This window comes from Enhydra lutris, unplaced genomic scaffold (assembly GCF_002288905.1).
Source record: "Enhydra lutris kenyoni isolate GAN:26980312 unplaced genomic scaffold, ASM228890v2 scaffoldscaffold53, whole genome shotgun sequence".
Taxonomy (NCBI): domain Eukaryota; kingdom Metazoa; phylum Chordata; class Mammalia; order Carnivora; family Mustelidae; genus Enhydra; species Enhydra lutris.
The window spans coordinates 3,208,761-3,227,451 of record NW_019154137.1 but is presented as its reverse complement, the minus strand read 5'-3'; the positions used below and the strand labels follow the sequence as shown (position 1 = coordinate 3,227,451).

Here is an 18,691-nt window from a genome sequence, read left to right as displayed (position 1 = left end):
AAGTCTAATCCTAAAACATTCTGTAAGAATTAGACACAATTGAATTAGAAGGGAATTGACTCCATTAAAATATTTTTGGCCTCAATAATGTCCCTCAGCCATTTTTCTCGAAAGCGAGTCATTCCTGGTCTGCAGAGGAAGGAAAATAAACATACCAAAACTTTTTAACATAAAACATTGAGCCAGGGATTCCCTGTTTATTCTGTTACATTCCTAGTGAGCAAGAAGTCATTTGGGGTGGGGAGCAAAGGTTGTCTCTATTCCATAGGCCCAATCAGTAAAAGGATTAGTGCATTTCTATGTAAACATTCTTTAAAAGAGCTGCTGTACAAATCAAAGATTATTATATAGGACTTAATTCCCTGTAACTGAATTTCTCATAGAAACAATAGACATGATCCACTTTGCCCCCACCCTCCTTTAGCGGTTAATCCTCAAGTTTCTAATGACTGAAAAACGGGACATTAAAACAAATTTTCTAGAGCAATGGCAGAACCCCTCGAGCCCATCCTGATGGGACGGGTGGGCCAAAGAAGAAAAGTGACCACCCTTTAAAAAATAAGTCTCCCTGGGGCACCTGGCTGGCTCAGTCAGTAGAGCATACGACTCTTGATCTTGGGGCCATGAGTTCTAGCCCCATGTTGGGAATAGAGATTACCAAAAGGAAAAAAAAAAAGTCTCCAAATGTTCATTACCTGTGAACTAATGAAAGGCCCTCAAAGATATAAGAGATCTCAATGGGCATATCCTAAGAGAGAAAAGGATAACCGTTAGCCTATACCAGTCAAACCAACTCATAATTCCTTCCATCCCTACACTTGTCCTTACGTATACTCTGAAGTTGCTAGAATTCATCCTCCTTACTGGGATGTCTGTAGGTGGTAGTTCTTTGTCACTTCAAATCTCTGTTCCCCAAAAGATCCTTTTGGCAACAAATACTTGAAGGATCACTGCAGAATTGGAAACAAGTCAGGAAAGGCTTGTGCTCCTCACAAGTACTCATTTACCTTCTCGATATGTTCCACTTTGCTCAGTTGACAGTATTTACCTCTCGGGAGTAGCATCAGAATGAAATAATACTGATAAGCAAGGTTTGAAAACATTTTTAGAGCAGCAGTGGGGGCTATAATACTGTCTCTGTGGGCCCCTCCCACACTCCCTTCCAAAATTCTACTTGGAATTTCGAGCCAGAGCCCTTCTCCTAAGCCCTGAGTGTACAGGCTCTGGTCACAGTCTTGCTTTCCTCCAGCAGCCTTACTTCCCGGTCTCCAACCTTGCCCGTGAGCAAGACAGCTGATGGCAGGATAGGTGACCGGGAGCGGTGAGAGCTCATGGAGGCAGACAGAGTCCCAGATAACTTCTGTGAAAGGATGGACGGCAAGGCGGGGAGTAACGTGTTCACGTCGGCTGTATTCCAGGCATCATGCTTGGAACCAGACCCGCTTCTCTGCTGACCCTAACCCTGGATTCGTGGATGTTCTTTGGACTCCTTTCACACCAGCTATCAGCCTGTCTCATATTCATCGTCTCCCTGGCAGCTACACGCAATTCCTTCAAGTATTCATCGAGTGCCTGTTACTTGCCAGGCCTCGTTTTACAGCAAAACAAAAACAAAAACTCCTGCCTTTGCGGAGCTTACGTTCTAGTAGGCAGAACGGACAATCCCGTAGACCATCAGAAGGTCAGAAAGTGTTAGGGAGAAAAAGTGAAAGCATGGAGGAAGGGATAGAAAGTGTGATGTAGGACGTGAGAGCCGGGTGTGCCCATCCCTAGGGAAGAAGGTCGGAGGGAACAGCAGGTGCAGAGGCCCTGAGGTGGGACTCTATCTGGGTTATTAAAGAGCCGTGAGATCACAGCAGCTGGAGGAGAGGGAGGGAGGGAGGGAGGAGAGGGAGGAGCAATAACAAGGGACCAGGCCTCGCAAGGCCCGGTAGGACCTCATTGCTCAGTGTACTCCGGGCCCACAGCAGCAGCACCGCCTGGGAGCTTCTTAGCAATGCAGCGTCTCGGGCCCCACCCCAGACCTGCCGAGTCAGAATCTTCCTTTCAACAAGATCAGCTAATGTGCCTGCAGTTTGGAGTTAGAGAAACACATGGGAACATTTTAAACAAAGGAGTGACATAATTTCATTTTATCAGGCTCACTCTGGCAGGCGTCTGCTGTTTTGGAAAGCTACACAACGAGGGCGAGGGTGGAAGCAGGGAGACCAGTTAGGAGGCCATTGGAACAGTCTTGGTAAGAGATGATGGTGTCTCGTACCAAGGTGGTAGAAGGAGCGGTAAGAAGTTGCTGGATTCAGGACCTATTTTGAAGATAGGGCCAATAGGATTTCCTAATGTGTTGGATATGAGGGACAGGAGTCAGGGATGATGCCAAGGATTTGGGCCACGAATGGAAATGAGAGGTCTGCGGGCAGATCAGGTTGGGAAGGGTAAATTGGAAGTTCAGTTTAAGTGAGATGTTTATTAAACATCCGAGTGGCAGAGGTCTGGGCTGGAGGTCAGATGTGGGAAGCAGAAGCTAGAGGAGGCATTTAAAGCCAGGAGGCAGTAAGACCACCAAGGAGAGGAGTACGGAGGACAGGTTCAAGACCAGTAGAGACTGAGAAGGAATGAGCAGTGAGGCAGAAGGAAAACCCAGATAGTGTGTGGTTCTAGCAGCCAAATGGAACGTTTCATGAAGCCGGGAGTGAGCAGCTCTGGCAAGTGCTATAGATGGGCCAAGCAAGATGAGGACAGAAATAGGACTTGAGTTTTACAAAGAAGGGGTCATCAATGACCTTGACAAGAGACATCTCCATTTTCATTGAGGTCTCATCTAAGCGAAAGGGGGAGAAAAGGAAGAGCTTACTGGAGGTTTGTTTTTGGTGATCTTGATGGTGAAGAAGGCAGAGGCAGTGACTGGCGGCATGGGTCTCTTAGCGGTTGGGATGCTCCAGCGTACACAGTAGATGTAGTGGTAGCTGTGAATCAGGTCTTTCCTCTCTATAAACTGTGTGTAGTGCACCCAGCGGTCCTGATACTCCCACGTCTGTTTCATATAAAAGAGAAAGAGCACATGGAGAAAAGCAAACTTCCCATTCGAGTCCTCTGTGTAAAGGCAACACACAACAGGAGGGGTTACAGCCTGGCTTCGGGCATCCGTTTCTACCGTTTTGGATTGGGATTCAAACTAGAGTCAACTCCCAATTATCTCCACAAGTGGAGGAGAGCAAAGGCGGAGCCCGCATGAGTGACGAATGCAACGTCCCTGGAGATCGGGCTTTGGAACACAGAGGCCACGCTCAGATGCGTAGGGGTGCATGCACGCCCCACGCACGCCACACGCACGCCACACACACGTACACATGCGACCTCCCTCCGGGCCCTTAACTCGGGAGACAAGCGTGGTTAACTGGAGAGTAATGAGAATGTGATCGGAACCTGTGTTCTGCTCACTCCTTGGGAGCCCTAAAGGTGTGACTGGAAAGTAATGGGGCCGATTTCACAAGCTGTTTCTGAAAATCCAGCTCACTTCAGTACAGCCATCGGTGGTATATAAAGTAAGTTTAGGAAAGGAATGAGTCAGGCCCTAGGATCCTCCAGACCCCTCAGATCCCTATTTGACCCCCTTGGAGAAGTTTTTCTCTCAAAAGCACAAATCTGACTAGCACTTAGGGCCCAGAGAAGTCACAGTGCAGCTCCAGCGCCCTAAGTTCAATTCGACTGAAGCCCCTTGGGTTGGGGGCACAGGAAGCTTCCACAGCCAAAAAAAAAAAAAAAAAAAAAAAAAAACAAAAAACCACCAAAAAACCCTGAATTGAGTTGAAGGGCCACAGAAGGAAGGAAGTGGGACGGTCTAACAGTTTCAGTGATGTGCGGAGGGCCAGTCAGAGGGAGATGGCTAAAAGATTTCAGGCCCTCTAGAAAAAAAAAAAATAGGTTGGCGTTCGCCCTCAGCTTACTTTCTTTCAAACTTAAGTTGATTGTTTCAGTCATCCAGACAGGAGCCCCAGACTCTATAGATTCCTGGAGATCAGGATTGTATTTTACACAGATTGTCATGCCTGTTAGTGAAGGAGCCCGCTAGTTAACCCTTTGCGGCCCACTGGAGCATGCCTTTCTTTCCAACCTTCCTATGTGAATATATTTCTTCAGCTCTAATGTTTAATCTGTTACACCATCAAAGACCTTGTACCATCGGAAGGGTCCCCGTTTTTATCACTGTTCAGGCAGCTGATTCTCACGTAGCTCCAGTGAGTGTGTGTTAATCTTGTATTTTGTCATTTTTACATAACATTGCTTCATATACTCGCTTCCAGGAAACAATTTCTCATTGTGCTACTCTCCCATGGATGGCTTAGCCAATTACATATTATTGGACACTCAAAATCAACAGGCACCTGGAAATACATGCCCAAAACTCTTATCAATGGTAAGTGACCCTCGAGGGAGTAGAACTGGGTATTGTGGGGGTCGAAGGGGAGCTTTCATTTTCTACTTTGTGTCATTTTGCTCACTGGGGATTTTTTGGGTTTTTTTTATAATGTCTTATTTTATTATAAAAATAATTTTAACTTGGTGGTAGGCATTGGGGATTTTCCAACTTTTCTCATATAAAGAACTTATTTGTGTATTCCTGTTGCCAGACTGTGTTCCTTGAGAAAATAAACTAATTGTGCCCATTGGCAATACATAATTGTACCTATTCCCTCCCCAAAACACACGAGCCTTTGGATACCAGGTTTCATCATTCTTATTCACATTGTAATACCTCAGAATCTTGTGAATTTACATTTTTCACTGATAGTAAAACTCTGCATTATTTTTGTCATCAGAAACTTTTCAGGGGCACCTGGGTGGCTCAGTAAGTTAAGTGTCTGCCTTCAGCTCCGGTCATGATTCCAGGGTCCCAGAATAGAGCCCTGAGTCCCACATCGGGCCCCCTGCTCAGGGGGGAGTCTGCTTCTCCCTCTGCCCCTCCCCCCACTCATGCTCACTCACTTTCTTGCACGCTCAAATAAATAAAATCTTTGAAGAAAAAAAGAAAGAACTTTTCCTACTATGGTGGCCAAAGTATATCAGACCTGTGATCAAAACTTTATTTTGCTGCTTGATCAGAAAGACTTAGGACCAGCGCGCCTAGGTGGCTCAGTCGGTTAAGGGTCTGACTGAGTTTTGGCTCAGGCCATGATCCCCAGGGTCATGGGATCAAGCCCCATAATGGGCTCCATGCTCAGGGCAGAGTCTGCTTGAGATTCTCTACCTCTCCCTCTCCTCCTGCCCCTCCCCTCGCTCGTGCACACTTTCTCTTTCTGAAATAAATAAAGAAATACAGTCTTTAAGACTTTGGGCAAATTGTCCAACCTCTCTGAACCTCAGGGTTTCTAATTTATAAAATGGGTACACTGATGTACCTACACGCAGGTCCATTGTGGGGATTAGATGAGATCATGCATGCGAAGTACTTAGCAGTACTCGACACACAGTGATGCTCAGGAAATGGTAACTACTCATTTGCCATCGCCTGGTGTACAGTGCATTCTGGGAAATCTGCAATAAGTTTGAGAAAGCTCTCCATCAGCAATGTCTGACCCCCGGAGGACAGACTTCGCTTCCAGAGCTTGCTGCGTTAGCAGGTCTGGGAACAAGGGGATTTTCTGTCAGTAGCTTTATAGAGCTTTTAACTTTTCAGTGAACTTTCTACTTTCTAATCATCTTATCCTCATAATGGTCCTACGCAGTAGGTAAGCTCTTCATCTGTGAACAAGTAATGGTATGGAAAGAACAAATCTGTTCACGTATTCAACACATATTTTAGAGCATCTGTGTGTATGTGACCTTTTAGGAGCTGGGGACAGAGAATTGGATAAAAGCTTCTGCCCTTATGGTCTATATAATCTGTAGGTGGAAGAAAGGCAAAGGGTAAGTAAGTAAAATCTAGTATCTTAGGTAGAGCCGAATGCTAAGGGAAAAAGTAAATCAGGGCAGGAGAACGGGTTGCAGTTTTAGATGAGGTGACCAGGAAAGGCCTCAGTGAGCAGGTGGAATCTTTTTTCAGTCGAGCTATAGTTGACATACAGTGTTCTATTAGTGACAGGTGTACAACGTAGTGATTTAATATTAATGTACGTTATGAAATGATCACGTTAGGTCTGTCACCATACAAAATTATGACACTATAATGACTACTTTCTCTGCTGTGCTTTTCATCCCATGACTATTTTTTTTAAGGATTCTATTTATGTATTTGACAGAGAGAGAGCACAAGTAGGGGAACAGCAGGGATAGGGAGACAGAGAAGCAGGCTCCTTGTCGAGCAGGGAGCCCGACACGGGGCTCCATCCCAGGACCCTGGGATCATGACCCGAGCCGAAGGCAGACACTTAACTAACTGAGCCACCCAGGTGCCCCATCGCCATGACTATTTTATTTTATTTTTATTTTATTTATTTTTAAAGATTTGAAGTAATCTCTGTGCCCAATGTGGGCCTTGAACTCGCAACCCCGAGATCAAGAGTCACATTGCTCCACCAGCTGAGCCAAGAGCACCCTGTGACTAGTTCATTTTATAACTGGAACCTCGTACTTCTTAATCCCCTTCACTTGTTCCACCCAAATCATACCCCTCTCTCCCCTCTGGTAACACCAGTTTGTTCTCTGTATTTGAGTCTGTTTCTGTTTCATTTTGGTGGTTCATTTGTTTGGTTTTTTAGATTCCATTTGTAAGTGAAATCATGTATTATTTGTCTTTCTTTAACTTACTCCTTAGTATAATACCCTCTAGGTCCATCCATGGGCAAGACTTCATTCTTTTTCATGGCTGAATACTATTCTATTTTATATATATCGCATCTTTGTTACCCATTCATCTACTGATGGACACTCAAGTTGCTTCCACATCTTGGCTTAGAGCAAATAATGCTGCAATGAACATGGAGTGCGTATATCTTTTCAAGTTTGTGTTTTTGTTTTTGGGAAAATACACAGTAGTGGAATTGCAGGATCATATAATATTTCTATATAAAGTTTTCTGAGGAACCTCCATATCGTTTTCCATCGGGCTGCACAAATTTACATTCCCACCAACAGTGCACGAGGCTTCCCTTTTCTCCATGTCCTCACCAACACTTGTGATTTCTTGTCTTTTTGACATTAGCCATTCTGACTGGTGTGAGGTGATGTTGTGCTTGTGATTTGCATTTCCCTGATGATAAATGACGTTGAGGATCTTTTCATGTGTTTCTTGTCCATCTGTATGTCTTCAGAAAAAGTTTCTATTCAGGCCCTCTGCCCATTTTTTAAATGGATTTTTTTTTCTTTTTTGGTGTTGAGTTGTAGGAGTTCTTTATGTATTTTGGATATTAACCCTTTATCAAACATATCATTTGTAAAATATCTTCTCACATTTAGTAGGTTGCCTTTTCTTTTATTGGTGGTTTCCTTTGCTGTGCAAAATTTTTTTTTGTTTGATGTAGTTGCAATTGTTTATTTTTGTTTTTGTTTTCCTTGCCTGAGGAGACACACCGAGGAACATATTGCTAAGGCTGATTTCCAAGTGTTATTTCCTGTGCTTTCTTTTAGGATTTTTATGGTTTCAGGTCTTACATTTAGGTCTTTAAACTATTTTGAGCTTATTTTTGTATATGGTGTTAGAAAATGGTCTGGTTTTTGTTTTGTTTTGTTTTGTTTTGTTTTTTTCAGTGTAACAGTATTCCTTGTTTTTGCACCACACCCAGTGCTTCCATGCAATCCGTGCCCTCTCCAATACCCACCACCTGGTTCGTTTTGTTTAGATTTTGAGAGAGCGAGCATATGAGCAGGGGGAGGGGCAGCGGGAGAGAATCTCAAGCAGACTGTGCTTCAAATGCAGAGCCTGATTTAGGGCTCAATCTCACAAGATGATCTCCTGAGATGATGACCTGAGCTAAAACCAAGAGTCGGGCATGCAACCGACTGAGCCACCCAGGCACTCCCCCTTTTTTTTTTTTTTTTTTTTTTTTTGCATGTAGGTGTCCATTTTTCTTAACACCTTTTATTGAAGAGACTGTCTTTTCCCTGTTGTATACTCTAGCTTCCTTTGGCATAGATTAATTGACCATATAAGTGTGGGTTATTTCTGGACTCTGTTTTGTTCTTTTTTTTTTTTTTAAAGATTTTATTTATTTATTTGACAGACAGAGATCACAAGTAGACAGAGAGGCAGGCAGAGAGAGAGAGGGAAGCAGGCTCCCTGCTAAGCAGAGAGCCCGATGTGGGACTCGATCCCAGGACCCTGAGATCATGACCTGAGCCGAAGGCAGCGGCTTAAACCACCGAGCCACCCAGGCGCCCCTGTTTTGTTCTTTTGATGTATGGGTCTGTTTTTGTGCCGGTACCATACTGTTTTGATTACGATAGCTTTGTAGTATAGTTTGAAATCCAGGAGCATACTACTTCCTGCTTTGCTCTTCTTTCTTAAGATTGCATTGATTGGGGGCACCTGCATGGCTCAGTCGTTAAGGATCTGCCTTCGGCTTGGGACATGATCCCAGGGTCTTGGGATCAAGCCCCACATCAGGCTTCCTGCTCAGCAGGAAGCCTACTTCTCCCTCTCCCACTCCCTCTGCTTGTGTTCCCTCTCTCGCTGTCTCTCTCTCTGTCAAATAAATAAATAAAATCTTTTTTAAAAAAAAGATTGCTTTGATTAATCAGGGTCTTACGTTGTTCCATGTAAATTTTAGGATTATTTGTTCTAAAATGAAAAAAATGCCAGTGGTATTTTTATTGGGATGGTATTGAATTCTGCAGATTGCTTTGGGTAGTATGGGCATTTTAATAATACTAATTCTTCCATTCCACGAGCATTTATTTGTCATCTTCAATTTCTGTCATCACTGTCCTACAGTTTTCAGAATACACGTCTTTCAACTCCTTGGTTAAATTTATTCCTAGGTATTTTATTCTTTTTGATGCAATTGTATATGGGATTGTTTTCTCAGTGGCTCTATCTGATAATTATTAGAGTATAGAAATGCAGCAACAGGTTTCTGCATGTTAATTTTGTATCCTGCAACTTCACTGAATTCATTTCTTATAGATTTTGTTTTTATTTGACAGAGAGAGACCCAGCAAGAGAGGGAACACAAGCTGGGGGAGTGGGAGAGGGAGAAGCAGGCTTCCTGCTGAGCAAGGAGCCCGATGCAGGACTCGATCCCAGGACCCTAAAATCATGACCTGAGCCAAAGGCAGGCACTTAATGACTGAGCCACCCAGGCACCCCTTGAATTCATTTATTAGTTCTAATAGTATTTTGGTTGAGTCTTTAGGGTTTTCTATATATAGTATCATGATGTCTGCAAACAGTGGTAGTTTTGCTTCTTCTTTATCAATTTGGATGCCTTTTATTTCCTTTTCTTGTTTCATTGCTACAGCTAGGCGCTGCACTATATGTTGAATAAAAAGGGCAAGAGTGGGCATTGTAGTCTTGTTCCTGATCTCAGAGGGAATGCTTTCAGCCTTTCACTTTTTTAAAAAATTATTTATTTATTTGACAGACAGAGATCAGCAGCAGGCAGAGAGGCAGGCAGAGAGAGAGGAAGGGAAGCAGGCTCCCCACTGAGCAGAGAGCCCAACGTGGGGCTCGATCCCAGGACCCTGGGATCATGGCCTGAGCCGAAGGCAGAGGCCCAACCTACTGAGCCACCCAGGCGCCCCATCAGCCTTTCACTCTTGAGCATGATGTTAGCCCTGAATTTGTCATATCTGGCCTCTCTCATGTTGAGATATGTTTCCTCAGTGCCCACTTCATTGAGAGTTTCTATCATATTTGGATGTTGAGTTGTGTCAGGTGCTTTCTCTGCATTTATTGAGATGATCATATTGTATTTATCCTTTATTTTGTTAACATGGTGTATCACATTGATTAATTTGTAAATATTAAATCATCCTTGCATCCCTGGAATAAATCCCACTTGATCTTGGTTTATATGATACTTTTAATGTATTGTTGAATTCGGTTTGTTAATATGTCATTGAGGATGTTTGCATCTATGTTCTCAGGAATACTGATCTGGAATTTTCTTTTTGTCTGTCTGTCTGGTTTTGGTATCAGGGTAATGCTGGTCTCATTGAGTGATTGGGAAGCAACCTTTCCTCTTTAATTTTTTAGAATAGTTGGAGAAGGATAAGTATCAGCTCCTTTTTAAATGTTTGGTGAGGGGCTCAGTTGATTAAGCGTCTGCCTTTAGCTCAGGTCAGGGTCCCAGGGTTCTGGGATTGAGCCCTGCATCGGACTCCCTGCCCACCAGAGTGTCTGCTCCTGTCTCTCCCTTTGCCTCCCCCTTCATGCTCTCTCTCTCTCTCTCTCTCTCTCAAATAAATAAATAAAATCTTTTAAAAAAATGAATGTTTGGTGAAATTCACTTGTGAAGCCATCTGGTCCCAGATGTCTTGTGTTTTTGAGTACTGATTCAATTTCATTATTAACATTTTGTCTGTTCAGATTTTCCATTTCTTCTTGATTCCAGTCTTGGAAGATTGTTTCTAGGAATTTATCTATTTCTTCTAGGTTGTTTAATTTGTTTGCAACGAATAATTTTTCAGACTAGTCTCTTATAATCATTTATATTTCTGTGGTGTCAGTTATGATATCTTTCATTCCTGATTTTTTTCATTCGAGTTCTCTTTTTTTCATCATGAGTCTTGCTAAAGGTTTTCCAGTTTTATCTTTTTGAAGAACCATCTCTTAGTTTCATTGATCTTTTCTAATGTTTTAAGTTTCTATTTCATTTATCCTCTCTCTGATACTTATTATTTCCTTCCTTCTACTAATTTTGGGCTTTGTTCTTTTTCTACTTCCTTTGGGTGTAAGATAAGATTGAGATTTGCAGATTTCTTCAGTTGGGCCTGTAGTGCTATAAACTTCCCGTAGCGTGAAGTCTGCTTAAGTTTCTTTCTCCTTCTCCCTCAGCCCTTTACCCCCTCAAACAAATAAATAAATCTTTTTTTAAGATTTTTATTTATTTATTTGAGAGAGAGAGAGAAAGAACACACCCAAGCGGGGGCATGGGCACAGGGAGAAGCAGACTCCCCGCTGAGCAGGGAGCCTGATGCAGGGCTCCATCCTGGGTCTCAGGGATCATGACCTGAGCAAAGGCAGACACTTAATTGACTGAGCCACCCAGGTGCCCCTAAATAAATAAATCTTAAAAAAAAGTTCCTTGTAAAACCTCTTTGGCTACATCACTTGGATTTTGTACTCTGTTGTTGCCATTTTCATTTGTCTCGAGGTATTTTTTACTTCCTCTTTGACTTCTTGGTTCAGCCATTGATTGCTTAGTATCATGCTTAGCCTCCAGGTGTTTGTAGTTTGTAGTGTTTTTCCAATTTTCTTCTGTAATTGGTTTCTACGTTCATGCCATTGTGCTAAGAAAGGATGCTTGATATGATTTCAGTCTTCTTAAGTTTGAGACTTGTTTTCTGGCCTCACACAAGATCCGTCCTGGAGAATGTCCCATGTGTACCTGAAAAGAATGTGTATTCTGCTGGTTTGGGATGGAATGTTCTGGATATATGTTAGGTCCATCTGGTCTAATGTGTCATTCAAAGTCACTTTCCTTATTGATTTTCCGCCTGGATGATCTGTTGATATTAGTGGGGTGTTAAAGTCCCCTAACATTACTGAACTACTGTCAATTTCTCCCTTTATATTTGTCAATATTTTCTTTACATATTTAGGTGCTCCTGTGCATAGATATTTACAAGTCTTATATCTTCTTATTGGGTTGACCCCTTTATCATTATATAATGCCCTTTGCCTCTGGTTACAGGTTTTGTTTTAAAGTCTATTTTGTCTGGTGTAAGTGTGGCTATCCCTGTTTTCCTTTTTTTTCTCCCATTTACTTGGAATATCTTTTCCCATCCCTTCACTTTCAGTCTGTATGTATCTCGAGGTCTGAACTGAGTCTCCTGTAGACAGCGTATAGGTGGGTTTTGTTTTTGGTTTTTTTTTTTTTAAGATTTTATTTATTTATTTGACAGGCAGAGATCACAAGTAGGCAGAGAGGCAGGCAGAGAGAGAGAGGAGGAAGCAGGCTCCCTGCTGAGCAGAGAGCCCGACTCAGGGCTCGAGTCCAGGACCCTGGGATCACGATGTGAGCGGAAGGCAGAGGCTTTAACCCACTGAGCCACCCAGGTGCCCCTGGGTTTTGTTTTTTTATCCATTCAGTCACCCTGTGTCGTACGATTGGAACTTGTAGTCTCTTTGCATTTAAAGTAATCACTGCTGGGCATGTACTTATGATTAATGTGTTCATTGTCTTCTGGCTGTTTTTGTAGTTCTTCTCTATTCCTTTTTTCCCTTGTGACTTGGTGACTTTCTTTACTGTGATGTTCGGATTCTATGTCTTTTATGTGTCCATTCTAGATTTTGGGGATGTGGTTACCAGAAGGTTCACATATAACACACTATATAGAACTGTGCATTTCAAGTTGATGGTCACTTAATTTTGAACACATTCTAAAAGTGCTACGTTTTTACTCCCTTCCCATTTCATGTAGTTGACATCATATTTTACATCTTTTTATCTTGTGTACCTCATAAGTAATTATTGTAGCTATAATTGAGACACTACTTTGTCTTTTAACCTTCACACTAGCTTTCTAAGGGATTGACTCACTACCTTTACTATATGTTTACTCTTACCAGTGAGATTTTTTTCCTTTGTAATTGTCTTCTAATCATGGCCTTTTCTACTTAAACAAGTCCCTTTAACATTTTTTGGAATGCTGGTTTAGTGATGATGAACTCCTTTAACTTGTGTTTGAGAACTCCTCTCTCCTTCAGTTCTGATTGCTAACCTTGCTGGATGGAGTATTCTTGGTTGTAGGTTTTCTTTCTAGTACTTCGAATGTATCTCACTACTCCCTTTGGGCCTGCAAACTCTGCAGAAAAATCAGCTGATCGCCTTATGAGGGTTCTCGGATACATAACTATTTGTATTCTCTTGCTGCTTTTAAGATTCTCTCTTTATCTTTAATTTTTGCCATTTTACTTACTATGTGTCTTGGCATGGACCTCCTTGGGTTCCTCTTATTTGGGACTCTCTGGGCTCGCTGGACCCAGATGTCTGTTTCTTTCTCCATGTTAGGGAAGTTTTCAGCTATTGCGTTTTCAGAAATGTTTTCTGCCCCTTTCTCTCTCTCTTTCTGGGACCCCGATAATGCAGATGTTCGTATGCTTGGTGTTGTTCCAGTGGCACCTTATCCTACTCCCATTTCTTAAGAATTCCATCTTCTTAGGCGCCTGAGTGGCCCAGTCAGTTAAGTGTCCAACTCTTGATTTCAGCTCAGGTCATGATCTCGGGATCGTGAGATCGAGCCCCGCGTTGGGCTCTGTGTCAGGTAAGGAACCTGCTTGGGATTCTCCCGCCTTCTCCCTCTGCCCCAGCCCCATTTGAGCTTTCTCTGTCTCTCAAAAAATAAAAGTAAAAATATTTTCTATCTCTTTGTTAAAGTTCTCACCAAGTTCATCCATTCGTCTCCCAACTCTTGTACTCTTGTGAGCATCTTTATGACCATTCCTTTGAACTCTATCAGGTAAATTGCTTATCAACATTTTTAGCCTTTTTCTGTGATTTTGTCTTATTCTTGTTTCTCTGTCTCCTCATTTTGTCTGACTTTCTGTGTTTGTTTCTATGTATTAGGTACATCAGCTCTGACTCCTGGTCTTGAAAGTAGCGGCCTTATGTAGAAGGTGTTCTGTGGGGCCCAGTAATATCATCAGCCCTCATCACCAGAACCAGGCACTCTGGGGGTGTCCCACGTGTGGGCTACAGCCCACTGCACTGTCCACAATGCACTGTCCTATTTTGACTCCGCTATGATTGCTGTGGGGGTGCTGGTGAGCAGGGCTGGCCCTTGGCCCTGCTGGCTGCAGTGCCTACTGGTGGCTATTGTGGGTGTGCTGGTAGGTAGGGCTGTACCCCTCCACCCCACCTGAGGCATAAGTTGCTTTGGAGGGACACTGGTCTTGGTCAAGGCTGCCCACCAGCTGTGGCAGGGTGGTAATGACTTTGGGAAGATGCTGGTCCCAAGTGAGGCTGCCTGCCTGCTGTGGCGGGCCAGGAGCTGCTTCAGAGGGGCACCTGCCAGGGTGGGGTCAGGAGCCTAGCAAGGTAGATGGAGAAATGTCAGAACTGGTACCCACCAGCACTTTCATTCCCAGAGGATGTTCCTACAGACCCTGCCCCTTTGGCACATAACCTTAAAATGACGTGATAAATCCCCTTCGCAAATAGTCCAGGCACCTTTCAAACCACTGCCTCTGTGCTTGGTCTCAGAGAGAATGGTACCGTGTGGGCCCTTTAAGAGCTGAGTCTTGGTTTTCCATAATACTCTGGTCAAGCAGCCCCCCAATTTTCAGAGTCCCTGGGATGAAGCCATGCTGATTCTCAAGGCCAGATGTTAGGGGGCTCATCTTCCTGGTGCAGTCTTCAGGGTGGTGGGTGGTACCAGAGGTGGGGCTTGGACCTCCCGCTCCTCAGGGAGGGCCTGTCTGCCTGTGATAGCCCCACCATGTGTGGGTTGCTGTGTAGGGATTTAGCTCCTGACTTTGTCTCTGTCCCTGCTACCCTTCTTAACATGGCTTTTTCTTCATATCCTTAGCTGTGGAAGAGCTCTTCTAGTCTTCAGGTCACTCTCAGAGTGAGTGAACAGGCGGCATCTTAACAAAGATCTCAAGAGAGGTAAGGCATGAACCATGAGAACAGATCCCAGGGGAGAGGGTTCCAGGCAGGGAGCACTGCCAGTGCAAAGGCCCTGAGGTGGGAGCCGGCCTGGCAGTTGAACAGGAAGGAGACGGGTGTGGCTGCAGTTAGAAAGGTGAAAAGGGAGAAGGTAGCAGGCAATGACTCTGGGCGCTAAGTTGGGAGGGAAGAGGGAAGTCCGATCACTTCACGCTCCGTAGGCCATTGTCAGGACTGACTTTTGCCTTTTACTCAGAGTAGTGGGTGGCATTGTTGGGGGAAATTTTTCTGCTTGTTCTGTGTCCCATTCCAGCCTGATGCACAAACCCTGGCAGCAGTAGGCAGAGGCTTTCGCCCGACTCCGAAGGGGCACGATCTCCAAAGCAAGAAGGTCCAAGAGTAAGTAGTACTTTGTGCCGTGCACCTCGCTTCCACCTCACTGGGCCTTCCTTGGGCCTAGGGAACTGCCCTTAGGGCTGTAGGCCGTGATGGGCCGGCCAGAGAAGCAGAGACAGCAGGAAGCTTCTCGAGGGCTGAAGAGTTTGCCTCCACCTGTTCCGGCTCGGCTGTCTTCTGAGGAAATACAGCGGGCAAGTAGGGACGGAGGAAATACAGCGAGTAGGGATTTCAGGTCATGGTTTAACCCACCCCGCCAGGTATGCAAGGCAACCTGGATAAGCCACTCCAGGATAAGCCACACAAATGGGTCAGAGCCAGGCAGAGGCAGAAAAGAGACAGGAATTCACAGACATGCACATCACAGTGTGCAGGCATGATGTTCCAAAACCAACTCAGAAAGATCCATCGGCATCCCCTCTGTTAATACGAGGTCTCTAAAGTTGGTGACGGGAGAATTCCTGGTTTGAAAGCCAGCATGGGAAAATGGCTTAACCGGGCCTCTCGGATTTGCCGAGGGAGACGTAAGGTTAGGAAGATACAAACAAGGAAAGACGACTGTGCCTCTCACCATCGAGCCATACCATTTTGATCTTGGAACCCAGATGGGGGACAATTACTTACTTTTTAGTCTCCTTTGAAATCATCTAGGGTTTCTGGGTCTGAAACTTTTCATCAGATGCTCCTTTTCATTGTTCCTCGCCCTTGTATGCCCATCCGGAGCGGTCCGCTAACTTACCAGGACGAACTCCTCAATCTGTTTGCGGCCCCTTTCTGCTGTGAATTCACCGTGTGTGATCCATTTGATGCTTTTGGTGGGCTTTTCAGCTTCTGCAAGAAAAGGAGGTGAGAATTTGTCAGTTGCCTGGTGGTGTGGCATTGTTTAATGGGACTGTCCTTCAGGCCTCCAAGCTGGATGACTACCTTCCACAGTCTTTTTTTTTTTCTTTAAATGTGGGGTTTCCTTTTTTAAATGTCAGGTTTTTTCATTTGTTTTTAATGATTCTACCTGTTTATTTGACAGAGACACAGTGAGAGAGGGAACACAAGCAGGGGGAGTGGGAGAGGGAGAAGCAGGCTTCCCGTTGAGCAGGGAGCCCGATGCCGGGCTCGATCTCAGGATCCTGGGATCATGACCTGAGCCGAAGGCAGACGTTTAACCGACTGAGCCACCCAGGCGCCCCTACCTTCCATACTCTTAACAGCAGCGTGGATGGCACTCTTCACTAACTCTAGGGCTAGTTTATTCACATCACCGTTGTCATCTTCTTTGTCTGTCTCCTGGCTTGTAGGACTTTGATCCACATCCATCTTCTGGATATTGAAATTTTTGGTCCCATCCATTTTCTTTCCCCTGGAAAAAGAAGCTTAACAAGTTAGCCCTTGCGCATGTGTGCGTGCATCTGCCTACAACACTTGTCTAAATTCAGACCTCCGCTTGAAGGATAAGATGTAGGAAATGGTTGTTGCCTCAAAGGCTTAAGGGTGGGGATGGGAGTGAGGCCTTATGGTTTATCCTTTGTGCCTAGCTTCAGAGATCTGTTTTTCCTGAAAACCAAGGGTTTTCAGATTCTTAGAACCATGAACAGTTCGATCAAGGTGTAGTAGAATGAGTCCGAACTTCTTTGGAGTTCTAACAATATGGATTTCTAGCTGAGTCTTTAATAGAACCTCAATCCCTGCTTAGGCAACTGAGAGCACATGCCCAGCCCTTTTTTTTTTTTAAGATTTTATTTGAGAAAGAGAGAACATGAGCAGGGGAAAGGGCAGAGGGGCAGGGAGAGAGAAAGAGAAACAGATCCCCACTGAGCACCGAGCCCAACGCAGGGCTCGATCCCACGACCCTGAGATCAGAATCTGAGCCAAAACTGAGTCGGATACTTAACCCACTGAGCCACCCAGAGACCTGGAGCTATGTGCCCAGGGGCACCTGGGTAGCTCAGTCAGTTAAACGTTGGACTCGATTTTGGCTCAGTTCATGATCTCATGGTCGTGGATCAAGCCCTGTGTTGGGCTCGGTGCTCAGTGCAGAGTCTGCTTGAGATGCTCTCCTTCTCCCTCGGTCCCTCCCCCTGCTCGTGCTCGCTCTCTTTCTCAAATAAATAAATAGATAAATCTTTTTTTTTTTAAAGGATAATGTGAATTAAAATCATTAGAGGCAATACAGCATAGGATGGGGATGGGTTTTCAGTTTTTTTCTCTTGGACTCTCCAGGTGTACAAATTATATATCATGTGCCAGAAACTCACTTTTTACCATCTCCTCTCCTGAGGTAATATACTCCCATGAGCACTTGCTTTGGTGAACACTTCCAGAAAACTGTTCAGTGAAAGGGAAGGTAACATGCCTCCTGACTTCAGGGGGCGTGCTTCCTGCTGTCCCATCATAACGTGTGCTGCTGGTTTGTGGTGACAGATGTGTCACATCGGGAAACTCTTTGCTCCTCTTCTGGTAAGAGGTTTATCATAAATGATCACTAAAATTTTCCAGATGTTTTTAACATCTACGGAAATGGTGAAACTTAATCGTTATTCGGGCTGTGAACAAGGGTTCATCACAGTGTAAGACTCTGCCCCTTTTCTGTCTTTTTTCCATCCTTTCCTCTTGAGTCTTGGATTCTCTTTCTTTCCTGGCTACTGCTTAAGTCTCTTCACTTTTGACAAATCACTTCCTTCTAGCACAGCTGTGCGTCCCTGTGGCCAATGGCATGGGGGGGTTGCTGTAGCAAAGTGGGTGTCTCTCTCCAAAGGGAGCTCATTATTCTTCTGTAGTTACTGCTTCCAATTTTGGGGTGTTTAATGTGCCTTGTTTCATTTAACTCAGCCCTACTCCATGAAATCGTGCACTAGACACCTTCCATTTGCCCTTTCAGATCCACTCCTCCTGTGTCCCCTGCTCTCTGTCCTGGAAGGCTGACCTGGCTGGACTGCATCAGTGGGCTCTCCCCTTCCCTCTGGCTTCCAGGAGGTTCTGCACAATGCGGAGACCAGGCTGAGGGAGGAGAATGAGGGCAAGTGATATGTTCCCTGGGGAGCAGTCCGCCTTCAGGGTCCCCTGTGGCTGGAGCGGACCCTGCTTGTCTCAGGGCAGGGGTCTCACTTCTCAGCCCCGTAAGGGCAGTTATGCTCTCCCCTCAGCCCCGTTCTAGAACAGCCCAACTGTTCTAGCCCCAGGGGAGCTGCACTTGCCCTTGTAGCCCTCCTGTCCGCCCACACCTTCGTAAACACTCCGTTCACTTAACCCTTCTCTACCTGCACTGCTCTTAGTATGCCAGGTTTCCTGGTGGGACCCTGCGACACAGAGAGACTCTTGTCACCACATGAAAGGAGGAGGCCAGGCTCACGGCCGGACTGTCTGGCTCGGTGGCTGATGCACTCAACTACCCCACTCTCTTCCCTCCAGGACTCCAGAGTCTGAAGCCCTCCTGAAGTCCAGAATGTGCTCACTTGCTTTCTGTGAGCCTCTTCGAGGAGAGGCACCCTCCGCCCCCTTTCTCATTGTTGGTTCCAGGGTGTGCTGGGAGCTGTCCAGGGCAGCCCAGTTCTTGGGGCCGTCAGTCCAGGCATGGTCTGAACAGCCTTTCAAGCCTT

General features: G+C 44.9%; 1 protein-coding gene and 1 long non-coding RNA gene across 2 annotated transcripts; one reads left to right on the top strand and one right to left on the bottom strand.

The window, feature by feature from the left end:
* Positions 1–29: 29 nt before the first annotated feature.
* LOC111157222 (A-kinase anchoring protein 14) lies at positions 30–16,806 on the bottom strand. Its single transcript, XM_022518513.1, is given in 5 exon segments — positions 30–129; positions 696–748; positions 2,852–3,031; positions 15,841–15,932; positions 16,289–16,806. Coding segments are annotated over 5 exon segments (582 nt in total). The 5' UTR covers positions 16,446–16,806.
* On the top strand, positions 4,266–15,831 carry LOC111157288. Its single transcript, XR_002641290.1, has 3 exons — positions 4,266–4,414; positions 14,626–14,705; positions 15,019–15,831. It is a non-coding gene; the product is annotated as an uncharacterized LOC111157288 (long non-coding RNA).
* Positions 16,807–18,691: the final 1,885 nt, after the last annotated feature.